Here is a 14,844-nt window from a genome sequence, read left to right as displayed (position 1 = left end):
GTAGAATGGTGATTGCCATTTAACATTAATAGTCCTATGTCCCGTCCCCTTTCCTCCATACTTTCCTCCGTCCTGTGGGACAGGACCGGAGCACTTTGTAAAAGCATCAAAATTTAGCAACATTTTTTAGTCCTTCCTCTTTCTACGCGGGTACTGCACACGGCCGTAACCCCGCCCATCTTAGCTCCACATCGCCCATCGGTCCTTTTCTCTGCTAAGGCTTCTACCGGGCTTGGGTCAGAGGTCCCTCGTTAAGAAGCTAAGGTGACCAACAGTTCTGAGAGGCCTGTTAAGGCCTTGTCGGTGAAAGGTGTTCCTCACCGTTTCCGCTCTTGCAGTGACTCCAGAACTGTTGAGGGGACAAGGAGTGAGGTTTTGAACCGTAATTCCTCCTTTACCGGCAGTGCCAAGGTCCTTCCTGAGCAGGCTAGTTTGGCTATTGGCATGTCGCAGAAACATCCCAGGCCGCACAGTACCGGCTCGGCTGAGGTTCCTTGTGTAAAGGCTAAAATGAAGACCCCTGACTCACTGTGGGGACCCCTGCCTCACTTCCACATGTGTCGCAGTTCTTCTCAGGTGCTGACAAAATGGCGGCCGTTTCCGCCAAGACCACGGTGGCCATTTTGGATGCATCCCTTACAACTACGCCATCGGCCTCGGGTGTAGGGATTGGTTCCATAGGTGAACATTGGTTTCCTTGTGCACATCCAGTTCTATGACTAACGCCCAGATGCCCCTTCCGCACAATGTCTCGCTGCCGCGGGTTCAGCACCCTTGATTTTTGTGGACACTTCTGGGGATGGGCCTTCTTGGCAACCCTCTCCCCTGCGTCCCTGGAATTATCCTCCTCATGAGAGGCCTCCTCCGGCCGCTCCAAAGCAGACGCCGGAGGATGCCTATTTTGGCAAGTTTCAAGTACTTATGCGTTCCGACTCCATGAGAGAGTTTCAAGGGTCTGTTTAGGGAGATATGCCCGCCTGCGCCGGCAGTCCCACCTGCGCCTCCAGTGGTTCCACCGGTGCCTCCTTTGCCTGTGGGGCCTCACCCTACACTTCCGCTGTTGTCCCCAGTGGAGAAGGTTGTTGTGGCGCCTGATGTGATTCAGCAAGACCCTGACCTGTCGGATGACACGCAGGGTGATCAGGACAGCGAAGACCAGCCCGCTCTATTAGAGCCTTTCACAACCGGGTACTGGACATGTTTGTTGGATGTCCCAGCACCCGAGGCACCCACTGTGCAGGAGGGTGTGCTTTCGGGGAGTTCACCTTGTCTCCTTCGGAGTGTCTGTTCTTGCAGAAGGACGTTTTGGCCAAGGTCTGTAGAGTCTGGGAGAAGCCACACTCTGGACTGTTCGTCAATAAGAAAATTGACGCGCGTTACAGGCTGCATTCTTCGGAAGAGATGGTCTTTGCATTTTGTGCGGCCACCTTGCAGTCCAGGCCTGCAGCATCCTCTTCTATGATGGCTACTCGGGTCCTGGGGAAAGAGGACAAGCTCCTCGACTCCCTTGGGAGAAAGATTTTTGCTAACTCGGCCCTGCAGCTACGGCAGGCTAACGCAGAACTGGTGTTAGCGGGGGCGAATATGAAGATGTGGAAAGGTCTGTCGGAGTTCGAGGAAATCATTCCTGTCGAGAAACTGGAGGACTTTAGGGCGGGACTGTCGGAGGCCAGGGTCCTGGCCCAGGAGCTGCTGGAGGCCGCGGTTCATCACGTTGACATTTCGGCCCGGGCCTTATGCTCAGAGTTTGACTGCAGAGTTTACCTGACGGGGGACAGAATGGCGGATCTGTTGGCCACGTGTCAGATGTTTGTGCAGTCGGAGAGCATGTCGGCCTGGTGGTTCCATAGGCTTCTGTGCCTCGTGTGTTTTGGCTCTACCTCTCGCTCCTCTCAAGAGGAGGCGGACTCAGATGGCTCTTCGGAGTTCTTGGAGTCAGGCTGTGGATCCGGACTCCAAGTTGATATTGATTCCGGCTTCCATGAGAGCGGACCTGGAGTGGTGGTCGTCTCTCGGCAACCTGTCGGTGGGTGTGGGTTTTCAGGACCCAGCCCCGATGGTAAAGGTCACACCTGACTCCTCCCTTCTGGGGTGGGGTGTGACGTTGGATCTTCCTCAGGTCTCGGACCTTTGGTCCTTTGGTCCCCTCAGGACAAGTTCCTTCACATAAATCATCTGGAGCTTCTGGCGATTTTCCTAGCGGTCAAGGCGTTCAGACCGGTCATTGCCAACAAAGTGGTCCTTATCCGCATGGACAATGTGGTTTCAATGTATTACATCAGCAAGCAAGGGCACCAAGTCTCCCCCTCTTGTGGACCTGTCCATCCAGATTTCGGAGTGGGCGGTTTGTCATGGTGTCTGGCTGGTAGCAGTACACATCCCGGGCCAACTGAACATTACTGCAGACACCCTCAGTCGGCAGACAATGGTCAGTTACGAATGGGAACTGAAGGCGGAGATCCTCTCATGGATTTTCCTGCGTTGGGGCACTCCGGAGGTGGACCTCTTTGCAACGTTGGCAAACAAACTTCCTCTGCCTCCAGAAATGGTCTGGGAGCCTCCTCTTTGGGGGATGCTCTCGAGATTCCTTGGCACAACATGATGGCCTATGCTTTCCCACCTCTGCCTCTGATTCATCGGGCGATTTGCAAGCTGAAGAACATGGTGAACTGTTCACTTCTGCTCATAGCCCCGTGGTGGCCGGCCAGGTTCTGGTTCTAAGAACTTCAACACCTGTCGGTGTGTGCAGGCTACCAGTGAGTCCCAATCTGCTTCACCAGGGGGATCAACAGCTGTGGCACCCCTCCCCACAATCGTTCAGCTTGGCGGCATGGTGCCCGAGTTCAGATCCTTAGAACATCTCAACCTGTTTGCTGATAACATGTGCATTATCCAGGCAGCCAGGAAGCCCTGGACGAGGTCTCCGTATAGAAGCAAATGGCTTAGGTTCTGTCATTGGTGCTTAGACAAGCAGCTGGACCCAAGGGAGGCTATGATTGACACCTTGCTGTCCTTCGTATCCCATCTAGCAGAGTCGGGCATGCACGTTCTGTCATGCAGAACTTATCTTTCGGCGGTAGCCGTCTACCTATCCACGGACCAATGCTCTTATTCTGTCTAATCCAGTGATTAGGAGGCATTTTGCGGGTTTGACGTGCCTTTATCCCCCGGTTCGCAAACCGCACCCGACGTGTGATCTGAATGTGGTCCTTATGGCATTGTGCCATAAACCGTTCAAACCAATGGCCACTGTGGACATTAAACACCTTTCGCGGAAAGTCTTTTTTTTTTTTTGGTTGCCGTTACTTCAGCAAGCTGTGTGCGTGAGCTCCAAGCTTTGTCGGTGAAGCATCCCTTCTTGGTTTTCCACAAGGATAAGGTGGTCCTACAGACAAATCCTTCTTTCCTGCCAAAGGTGTTTTCTGATTTCCATCTGAATCGGTCAATCTCCCTGCTGGTCTTCTTTCCGAACCCTGCTTCAGAAGCGGAAAGGGTTCTGCATTGTTTGGATGTTAGAAGGGCTCTTAAGTTCTGGACAGAACATCGGAATTTAGGAGCACTTCTCAACTACTGGTGACCTTTGGTAATCCACAAGGTAGACAGCCTCTAAGGTGACTATCTCCAGATGGATTGCTGCTTGCATTACAGAGTCTTACACTGTCCAAGGGTTGCAGCCTCCTAAAGGTATTCATACACACCTTGTGCGGGGCAAGGCAACTGCAGTTGCCTTTCAGAAGTATGTCCCCTGGGAGACCATCGCAAAAGCAGCTACATGAGCCTCCCCATCGGCTTTTTGTAAACATTGTCTTGACCTGAGCTCCAGATCTGATGCTCAGTTTGCCAGGCTGTGCTGAAAAACCTGTTTCAGTAAGGGGTTTTCCATCCACCCGTAGTTCCTGTAAGGGGTGCTTGGGAATCTCCCATAGGTATGGAGGAAAGGGGACGGGATGTAGGAGTATAACCAGGTTACTCACAGTAGTGACTTTGCCATAGTCCCTTTCCTCCATACGCCTGCCCGCCGTCCCCTCGAAGAAGGTTCCTCTGGTATTGCTTAAAGGTCTCTTTGGGTGATGTGCGGGGTGCAGCTGAGATTGGCGGAATTACGGCCGTGTGCAGTACCCCATATAGAAAGAGCAAGGACTAAACATTTTGCAAAATTTTGATGCTTTTACAAAGTGCTCCCGGAGGAATGTCCCATAGGTATGGAGGAAAGGGGACTATGAGTAAGGTGGTCACTATGGTGAGTAACCTGGTTAAATATTCATAGTTAATTTGCCGATGTGAAACTTGGTGTAGGGAAATGGTCAAAGCAGCCACTGCATTCAAATAACTTTTTAGGTGTTTATGAATATTTTCAAAATGGTCAATCCCTTGACAGTCTTATGATTTTGGTTTACAGAGGTACGGTAAAAATGGATGCCTTGTTTGGCATTTAGGGTGAACCGGTAGTCCGTGTCAGCAATGAGTTATGAATGTCGTGCAACTAATGCAGTCCATCTTCAGGCTTTATTCACAAGATTACCCGAAGAATGTGTTGTGCTCCTTCCCAAGTGTGGAGTCTAGCGTTTTACTGGACACGAGTACATAAAGACTGAGGACCGCAATCTGAGACTTGCTTGGTTTTATTAAGCTTAGGCTATCTAGACGCATAACACCTTTTTAATAATCATAATTCATTTATACAAGTGACTGTTTTTCGTTTTTTCAACTTCACTGTTTTTCGTTTTTTCAACTTCACTTGTGGGGGACAATTTGAAGTCTTACATTTCCAAAGTACTAGCCACAATCTTGCAACCTTCCACTACCGCCTTCCTGCACCCAATCACTTTCAAGTATGGCCTGAAAGGGGATATATCTTAAAATGGATGCCATACTGCCCTTAGTCCTCCAGTAAGAGTGAGAAATCTTGTGATGGGAGGCTGTACCCCCCTACAGCTCCCCCTACAACCCCTCCCCCCTGCCCCCCATGGTCTTCTGTATGGGAAGAGTCTGTAATGATATATGGCAGCCACTGACTTTGGTATTTCTTCCTTAGATCACTTCAGAAGACATTAAAGCCTTTGAACAGGAGTACATTGGTTCAGAAGAGGAGCTCACTGATGTTAAGCAAGCCTATGAGGACTTTGAAGGAGACATGGACCGTATTATGGAATCTGTACTCTGTGTTACTTTTAAAGATGAGCCCAGGATAAGGAAGATAATACAACAAGCCATTGATTCTGAAGAGCTTCCTGCCTATGATGCATTTGTAAAGGAGAGTAAAAAGAAGCGCACAGAACGGAAAAAAAGGGTATGCTGTGGTACTATGTTTGGTGGATATGCAGTTTAAGAATTTGTTTTTACAAGTGTTAAATGAACAAGTAATCTGCATGAACATGTGCATCCATCCTATATTCTATAGTGGCAGTATCACATTCCGATCTACTATTTCAGACCTGTTATGAACACTATATGTATATTTGCTAATTTGGTTTTTGTGTGACTTTTACCTGGTAAAGATCTCTACTTATTAACAAACCAGTAGAGTGCTGTGTGTGTGTGTGTGTGTGTGTATAATCTTCCAATATTGTCAAAGGAGTGCTCCATTATGCCCGTGCCCAATGTCTTCGTATGATGCTTCTACTCAAACTATATTCTTATTTCTTTCCCTTTTCTTCTAAACTCTTGGGAAATGCTGTGCATGCTGCACTCCTATCTGAAATCTATCCCTCCTCCACCCCCATGCCCACAATCTAGTTTGTTTTTCTACAGTGACCACTCTTTTACTGCAGCTGCCTTCGCCTTCACCACCCCCAAATCCCCACCTCTGACACTGCCATCTTTCCATCACCAACCTTCTTGACATTCTTGCCCCATCATGAGGATCCGTCTGAAACCTGCCTCAAAGCGTAACACTTGGTAAGACACCAGACTTGCAGCCCTGAAATGAAAGTGCAGGGCGGCAGAACAGAAGTGGCAAACCGCAGGCTCATCCTCTGACAAACTTGCCTGCCGCCTGCTCCAAAGGCAAATCAGACACGCCATCCGTGCTAAGAAAAGAGCCCACATTCAAAATCTGCAGGGAACTAGCCAACCCCTTTGCAGTCTCCCCTTCTCCCCTTCTCCCGCCCTCTGCAATGCACTTTGCCACCGAAACTCTGGACATTCTGACCACCCTTTCTACACTTTCACAACCGGTTCCCACCAAAACTCTGGACATTCTGACCACCCTGTCTACACTCTCACAAACCATCCCACTCCCACTCCACCACACAACCGCTTCCTTTTCCTCTCTCTCTCGTCACACCTGAAGAAGTTATAGAGTTGCCTGTTCCATGAAGGTCTCTTCTAAACCGTCCCCCCGCCCCTGCTCATCCTGGACCATCAAGGAGAACATTGTCTCTCTTGCCCCTGCTCTCGCTGATTTCTGCAATCGCTCCTTTATCACTTGATCTTCCCCTCGCCCTCAAGCACCCACTCCTGAAAGAAACCGTCCTCTGGCCCTATCTCAATCACCCCTTCCTGGGGAAGCTGCTTCGGAAGCTGGCCTTGCCCCAACTTAACTCTCACACTTAACTTGTTGGAGGCCTCCACGACCATCAATCTGGATTCGGAGCATCCAGAGGCAAGAAAACCGCTCTTCTGAACACCAGTGAAGAACTGCTCACATCTCTGGACTCCAACTCCCCACCCGCCTACACTTGACAAGTTAACCATTCCATCCTCGTACAAAGGCTTCACGATACGCTTGGTAGCTCAAAATGGGCACTGGATTGGCTGTCCTCTTTCCTCACTAACCACTCTTTCCACGTCATCCTAGGCCCCTTCTCTCCTACTTCCATCTCCACCTGTGGTGTCCCTCAGGGCTCTATACTCCCCCCACCCCCCTCCTTTGAACATCTACCTTCCACTCCATCTATTTTTCCTCAAACTTCCAGTGTTATGCAGACAACACACAGCTCTTCATCAGACTCCCTGTTGATCCTCTTGCACCCTCCATAATCCCTGACTGCCTATCTGGCATCCAGTCCTGGTGCGCCTCAATGATCTTTTCCGCAATGCCGGTTAAACCGAGATCCTTCCAGTTGGGACCCCTGCACCCTCCTTCCCTTCACTCTGGCCTTCCTCCTTGGGCTCCCCATGCGCCTTCAACTGAAGCCAAAAACTTTGGAGTCATGTTCGACTCCTCTTTCCTTCCTTCCTTAATCGCACTCTGGTCATTGCCAAGAAGTCCAACTATCTGCTCTTCCATCTCAAAGGAATACTACCTTTTCTCACTTCCCCTCAGAGGCTTAATGTGACTCAAGGCCTGGTTCTCTCTAGACTTGACTACTGTAACAGCCTCCGCGTGAGTTTTCCTTCTTCCACTCTGCGACCCATCGCCCACCCCCAGCACCAGCTTCTCCATAGTAGGGCAGCAAGACTTATCCTTGGCCTTAAGCCCAAGGACGGCATCTCTCCTGCAGTAACGTCTTCACTTGCTCCCAGTTGCTGCACAGATTAAATTGAAATCCCTCCACAAGGCTGTCTGGGCCCTGGGACCACACGATCTTCAACTTTCTCACCAAATGCTCTCCCTCTAGACCACTTTGCTCGTCTGGCACCAACTCTTTTTGTGTGTAAAGCATTTTGCTAAACTGAAGGCAGGGGGTGGCTCACTCCTCTGTGGGCTCCCTCCTTTGGAATAGCTTCCCCCTGTGCCTTGAGCAGGATCTTCTCAAATTCCGGAAGCTCTTTAAGACTTTCCTGTTTTCCTCTTCCTTCGCTAATCCTACAGTTGCTGAATCAGTGTCCTTGACCCTTATGCATGCTCTGGGCCTTGACCTCCCACACCAATTCCTCCCAGCTCCTGTCTGTCCACAGCACTTTGCAAATCTCCAGAGTAGAGGGTGTGCAAATGCACTTATACCTCCTGTGGCCCAGGCCATGTAGCACTCTGCACTTCTAGCACTTTGTCCGTGGCTCACTCATGGGCTCAGCTGCCCAGCCCCCCTCTGCCTTCTGCACGTTCTGAATACATACTCACAAGGCATAGTAGGTTTGTCATCCTCCCTTCCCCCATACCCCTCTGATCTTACATTTTATGTTGTATTGATGTATTTTCCACCCTTCCTCCCTCCCTGTGGGCGCTTTGAAACAGTATATTCTTATTGTAGAAGCGCCTACCAAGCAAACAATAAACAAACAAAAAAATCCTATGCTTCTCTCATTGTGCAAAGCAGTATTCTCCTCTTGAACGCTTTGCTGCTTTTGGTATGGTAGATCACACAATTTGTTTTCCCCCTCTTTATACATCTGGTGGTGTTCTCTTATATTTTGGATTGCTCATATGCTGGGCTTTGAATTTGGTTTCTTTTTTGATATCTGTATTCCACAAGGTTCTGTCCTTTGTCGTTTACTGCTTTCTCTATACACCATTCCATTCCTTCTGACCTCCCTAGTTTGGCATGTGTAATTTCTATGCTGGTTTTCAAATCTTTCCCCCACTTTTTCTTGCTTAGTATATGCTCTGAATGGTTTCTCACACCATCTTAAGCATTCTAGAAGGATGTCTATTTCCTGTTAGTCTTATGACTTCTTGCCTCTCAACTGCAATTTTGGTAGAATTAGTGTTTTTTTTTTTTTTTTTTTTTTTTTTTAACCTTCTGTAACACTTATCCTTTATAGTGGTCTTTTAACACCTTGACTATTGTTGCTAATTTCTCCAGGAATGTTATATTAATTATAATTTACTCACCATAGTGACTAAAGTACCCCTACTCAATGGTCCCCTTTCCTCCATACTGTATGGGCGTACCTCGCTAGGGATGGGAAACTACCTTTTTCACCAGAGAAAATGGTCTGCCCCTTTACATTTAGATGCGCGTGGGGGCGCAGCTCTGCGAGCATCTGCTCCCCCGACTCTGCCCCCAGGTGGCACTCCTTAGTCCCTGTTTGACGCGTCAACAATATTAGAATTGCCTACTCACAATGAGATGTTACGGGGGAGAATGGTTGGGTGTATGGAGGAAAGGGGACTATGGACCAGGAGTAAGTTGGTCACTAAGGTAAGCTTATAATAATAGTTACTCACCGTAGTGACTACCTTTCTTCTAGTCCCCTTTCCTCCATACTTGGGACATTCCGTTCTGTGGGACGGAACTGGAGCACTTTTGTAAAAAAGCATCACATTGAAAAATGTCGTCTTTTAACGCGGGGTACCACATGAGATCGTAACCCCGCCCTTGTCAGCTCTGCCCCGCGCATCGCCCTTCAGTCCTTTTGTACAGGTCTGAGACCATTTAAGCAATAATAGAGGATACTTATTAGAGGGGATGGCGGGCGTATGGAGGAAAGGGGACTATGGACTAGGAGTAAGGTAGTCACTACGGTGAGTAACTTTATTATACTCCTACGTCCCATCCCCTTTCCTCCATACTTTTGGGAGATTACCCAAGCACTCATTACAGGATAACTAGTGGATGGAACTCTTTTACTGAAAGAGGTTTTTAAGAACTGCTTGCCCGAACTGAGCATCAGCCCTGGAGCTCAAGTCTAAGCAGTAATGCTTCACAAAAGCAGATGGGGAAGCCCACGTGGCTGCCTTGGCAATGGTTTCCCAGGGAACATTTTTGGAAGGCAATGGCAGCTGCCTTGCCTCGCACAAGATAGGCATGAATTCCCTTTGGAGGTTGAAGGCCCTGAATGGCATACGCTTCAGAGATGCAGGAAGCAATCCATCGGGAGATGGTTGCCTTTGAAGCCGGCTTTCCTTTTGGGTCCCCGAAGGTCACCAAGAGCTGGGAAGAGCTCTGAAGATTAGATGTTCTGTCCAAATAAAACTTAAGAGCTCGCCTTACATCCAAATTATGCAGAACCCTCTCGGCATCTGAAGCTGGTTCTGGGAAGAAAACTGGTAAGGAAATAGACTGGTTCAGATGAAAATCAGATACCACCTTTGGAAGCAAAGAGGGATTGGTATGGAGGACAACCTTATCCTTGTGAAAGGTGAGGAATGGATGTTCTACCGACAAGGCCTGAACCCACCAAACCTCTTTTTGAAGGTAGAGAGAACTTGGTTCTCTTCCACGCTACCTCCAAAAATTTCCTGAACGAAGTATAAGAAATAAATTTCTTAGGCTGAGATTAAACATAGTTTATACGGGGGAAATCTTGGCTCAAAGAAACCAGGGTGCTAAGGCAAAAAAGCTTTTTACAGTTGTTGGGGAGATTTGTAGCTAGAGAGGAGGGCTTAGCACAGGATTCGTTTTGGGATAGACTTATTTCAAGTTTTGGAAACATTTTCTATATTAGTGAACTGTTAAGCCACGGGTTTTAGTGAGCTTGATTGATGAGGTTGATTTGTCTTCCATAGTCACCCTTGGTGGTCTATACTATTTTCAGTCTTAATTTTCTAATGTAGTTTGTATCTAGCTCTGGTGTAAGCAAGTGTTTTCGCATTTTTTTGTAAAGGTTTTCTTTGTAAAAACCAAAAATAAATAAATAAGAGGAATTTCAAGTCTGCCATAGCCATGGGTTCGAAGGGTTTATGCCATAAAGCAGTAAGGACCACATTCAGATCCCATTTAGGATGTGGGCTGCGCACAGGTGGATACAGATGCAACAGACCTGCAAAGTGCCTTTAATGACATGGTTTGTCAAAGAAAAAGAGCAAGAGTCTGGACAGATAGGCGGCAATAGCCGACAAATAAGTCCTACAAAACATTCAGGCCTGAAGCTGCCAGATGAGAAATGAAAGACAGCACTGTCGATACCCGCTTCCCTGGGGTCCAGGTTTTCTGCTAAAGACCACTGACAGAAACTGAGCCATTTGCTCCTATACTGAGACCTGGTTGAGGGGTTTCTAGCCGCTTGGATAATACGCAAATTATCTACGGACAAATTGAAACCCTCTAAAGATTTGAACTCGGGCACCAGGCCGCCAAGCTGAATGATTGTGGGGAGGGGTGCCCAAACTGCTGATCGCTCTGGTGAAGCAGGTCGGGAATCGGCGGAAGCTTGACTTGTGAGCAGACTGACGGATGCTGAAGCTCGAAAACCAGAATCTGGCTGGCCACCACGGGGCTATGAACAGGAAAGTGCAATTCGACATGTTCCTGAGCTTGCGTAGCGCCCAGTGAATCGGAGGAAGAGGCAGAAAGGCGTAGGCCCTCATGTTGTGCCACAAAATCTCCAGAGCATCCCCCAGGGAAGAGACTCCGAGCCCGTACCTGGAAGAATAAAGAGGAAGTTTCATGTTCAATGACGTCTCAAAGAGGTCCACTTCTGGGGTGCCCCAATGGCGCAAAAGTTCGGAGAGGATCCATGTTCAGCTCCCACTCGTAACTGACCTCCGCTCGCCGGCTGAGAGTCTGCTGTTACATTAAGCTGGCCCGGAATGTGTACCGCCAACAGTCAAACACCATGCTGGACGGCCCATTCCCAAATCTGAATGGCTAGATCTATAAGGGGAGGTGACCTGGTATCGTCCGTGCGGATGCGGACCACCTTGTTTAAGCCAGGGATTGTGAACGCTTTGAGCGCCAGGAAAGTCACCAGAAGTTCCAGATAATTTATGTGAAATTGTCTGTCCTGCGGCGACCACAGGTCGAAAACCTGAAGATGGTGATCCATTGTCAAGCCCCGCCCGATAAGGGAGGAGTCAGTCGTAATGGTCACCTGGGGGAGGGCTCCTGAAAGGAAGCCCCCACCAACAGATTGCTGGAAGAAGACCACCAAAGGAGATCTGACCTCCTGTAGGGTACAACCCAGATTAGTTTGGTGTCTGGGTCCACCGCCTGGAGCCAGGCGCTCTGAAGAGCCAACTGCGTAAGTCGCATCATGAGAAGTGCCAGGAGAAGAGCAAGCATGCACGAGGCCATGAGGCCCAGAACCCTCTGGAACCACCAGGCAGACATGTTCTCTGACTGAATGAAGACTTGACACGTGGTTAACGGAGCTGCCATCCTGTCCACCGTCAAGTACACCCTGCAGTTGATCGTGTTCCAACAGAAACCCAGGAATATCGTGTCCTGAGAGATCTCATGGAGGATTTCTGCCAGTTCACTGACAGCCCAAGACTGAACAGGAGCTGAAGGAGAGACTGAAGATTGCTCAAGGCTTTCACCAGACAGGGACTGCGCAGAAGCCAATCATCCAAATATGGATACACATGATACCCTGTAGTCTTAAAAAAGCCACAATGACTGACATGGTATTTGATGACAAGCGACGCAGAACTGAGACCAAAAGGGAGCATGCGGAACTGATAGTGCTCCTTTCCCAGGGAGAACCGCAGATATTTCCGATGTGGGCTCCAGATCAGGATATGCATATAAGCATCCTGGAGGTCCACCACGCTGAGCCAGTCACCCTTCTGAAGAGAGGACTTTATTTGGCAGGGCGTAATCGTCTTCAATTTCTCTTGGGGAACAGGTTCTACAGCCCTATGATCAGAAGGTTCTGGACCTCTGCTCTGAGGAGTGCGTCCCAGACTGCTGAATGGGAGGATTGAAGGGTGGGGTAGAGGGAGGGGCAAGCGGAAGCCCGCCCGAGCGATGGACAAAACCCACTGGTCGTTAGTGATGGTTTGCCACGCCTCCAGATGAGACGAGGAGTCTCTTGCGCAAATAAAATCATTTTGCAGACTTTTCGGCTGAGAGTTGTCCCTGAAGTGGAGGCTGAAGACCAAGAGAAAAAACAACCTTTTTGCAGTCTGACGGGAGTTACCTCTCGGCTGGTCAGTCCTAAGGGACCTGCGGTCCTGGAACCCTCTGAAGCCGGAGGAGGGCCGAGACTGGGATCCAGATCTGAGTGTTGACTGGGGCTTTCACTAGCAAAGACCGACTTGGCAGTTTGCGTGCTGGCCTTAGTCTTGGTGAGCTTGTCATCCATCGAAGAATGAAACAGCTCTTTGCCATCAAAAGGCAGGTCCAGAACTTTATCTTGGACCTCCTTTGAAAACTTTGTTGCATGAAGCCAAGCTTGGCGAGAGGAGTCCAGCCCCAGCATGAGGCCTCGAGCCGAGGTGTCGACATGGTGCACAACAGCCTCCAGCTTATCCTGCACCAAAACCCTGGCGTCTGACAGACCGCCCTTAAAGTCTTCCAATCTGTCAGTGGGAATGAACTCATCGAAGGCAGCCAAATCTCTCCAGTTTCATATTCGCCGCCTCTAAAATGAGCTCTGTTAGCCTGACGAAACTGCAGTGCCCAAAAATCTTTTTGCCCAAGGAATCTAGTAATTTGTAATAACCTTATAATAATAAGTACTTGAAAGCAAATCTCTCGGCAATTGTAAATGACACCTACCTTCGCGATGGTCAGCCCTCTCGGGATAGAAGCAGGAGGGAATTACCTGAAAACCCCTCTCAACCCCAGCCAAAAGGCTAGGGTGGAGTGGAGTCTCCAGGGAAAACCCCGAAGGGGAAAAAACCCCGTGATGTGCTGCTGGGGAGCGTGGATTCCTGCAGCGGCTGGTGGAGGATCACGCTATTTTGAATGTGGTCTGGAATCTTGCCAGGAAGGATTCTGAGTGGAACAGAGTAGAGGTTCAGGTAAGTAAGGATACGGAATCCCAAATCAGTTGGATGGTAGAGGATATAGAAAAGAAGCTTACCCTGACAGGCTTCTGTATTTCAATCAGATGGGGAAATGCAGACAAGGTGTCTAATGCAAAATATAACAGATTAAGTTCAAGACACAAATGTGAATAGAATGCTGTAAGAATTGGGATCTTACCCAATGGAGTTGGCCCCAGGGAGGAATAATAACAAACAGAATAAGGGGCTTGAGCTTGAAGGAACGGAAGGCTGAATAAGAGGTCTAAGGCTGATTCCTAAGTGGGCGTAAAAGGAAAAACAAGATGAGGGAGGGAATCCCATGAGAGTCACGAACCCAAAAACTCACTAGAAGGCGAAAACACTACCAGTAGGAGCAGCTGCGAATACTGGGAGGTGTCTTCCTGTTGATCCGCAGGGCAAAGAAAGTAATCGAGGTTTCTACGGATCAAGGAAGGGGAAAGAGAGATAATGAAGATCAGAAACTCAGTGTAGCAGTAGTAGATAAATTAGGAAGTCAGAAAGGTAGTGAACCTGCGGTGTGCAGCGCGACTCTGAAGAGAGAAGCAACACGTATGACCGAAGTTCCAGCTGCCGGATATTCCATTCCGGAAGTCGGGGGAGGAGCTAACCGCGCGGTGCGGGGAGCGAGAACAACTAGTGCGCTGCTCAGTCTCAGGCTCCTCCATGTTGAGAGTCCCGGTTGCGAGCCAAAAAGTGGGTATTGGTACCCGGAAACGGGAAGCAGCGGGATCCAAAAGGACAGCTGTAACATAATTTGTCGTCCTTGGACAGAACCTGGGCCGCAGCTGCGGAAGTCGCAGAAGCCGGCTTAGATTGCAGAGTGGCGGCCGTTAACCGTCGGACGGGAGCGGACATGATGCCAAGGCTACTTCCTCGGAGGTGTGAAGCCTATAATGGGCGTCAATCCTTTTATTTGTGTAGCCTGGTGTGGGGCTTATCCCAGACCTTACAGGCCTCAGCCAGGATGTCCCTCTGGAGGAACAGGCCGGTGCGCTCCTGTGGAGACAAGGTTAGCGCCCCCGATAGCACCCCTTCTTGCGGAGCGGGTTCCTCAGGCACTGGTATGTCCGGGAGTGACATGTCAGTACCCCGTCATGAAATGCTCTGACGGAGCGGGGCTGGTCTTCACTATCCTGATCTGCCAAGGGGTCATCTGGAACACCTGTATCCACCAACTGTGACGTGACAGGTGTCAGATTGACATCACACTCTGCTGAGGACTTGTCCACCGGTGACAAGGGAGGCAGAGGAGCTACCGCCGGGGCGACAGGCGCTGTGACAGGAACTGTTGGGGCAGGCAATGG

At 49.4% G+C, this 14,844-nt stretch overlaps 1 protein-coding gene across 1 annotated transcript in view; it reads left to right on the top strand.

Moving 5' to 3' along the window:
* The window catches only part of DNAJC9 (DnaJ heat shock protein family (Hsp40) member C9), a 142,311-nt gene that overhangs the window by 56,344 nt on the left and 71,123 nt on the right, over positions 1-14,844 (top strand). The window contains exon 3 of the mRNA XM_069610543.1: positions 5,036-5,290. Within this exon, the coding sequence (XP_069466644.1) occupies positions 5,036-5,290 (255 nt within the window). The remainder of the gene's footprint in view (positions 1-5,035; positions 5,291-14,844) is intronic.

This window comes from Ambystoma mexicanum, chromosome 8 (assembly GCF_040938575.1).
Source record: "Ambystoma mexicanum isolate Mex_15411 chromosome 8, UKY_AmexF1_1, whole genome shotgun sequence".
In the NCBI taxonomy this organism is placed as follows: Eukaryota; Metazoa; Chordata; class Amphibia; order Caudata; family Ambystomatidae; genus Ambystoma; species Ambystoma mexicanum.
The sequence above is the reverse complement of the archived record's forward strand: the minus strand, read 5'-3'. Positions and strand labels throughout refer to the sequence as shown.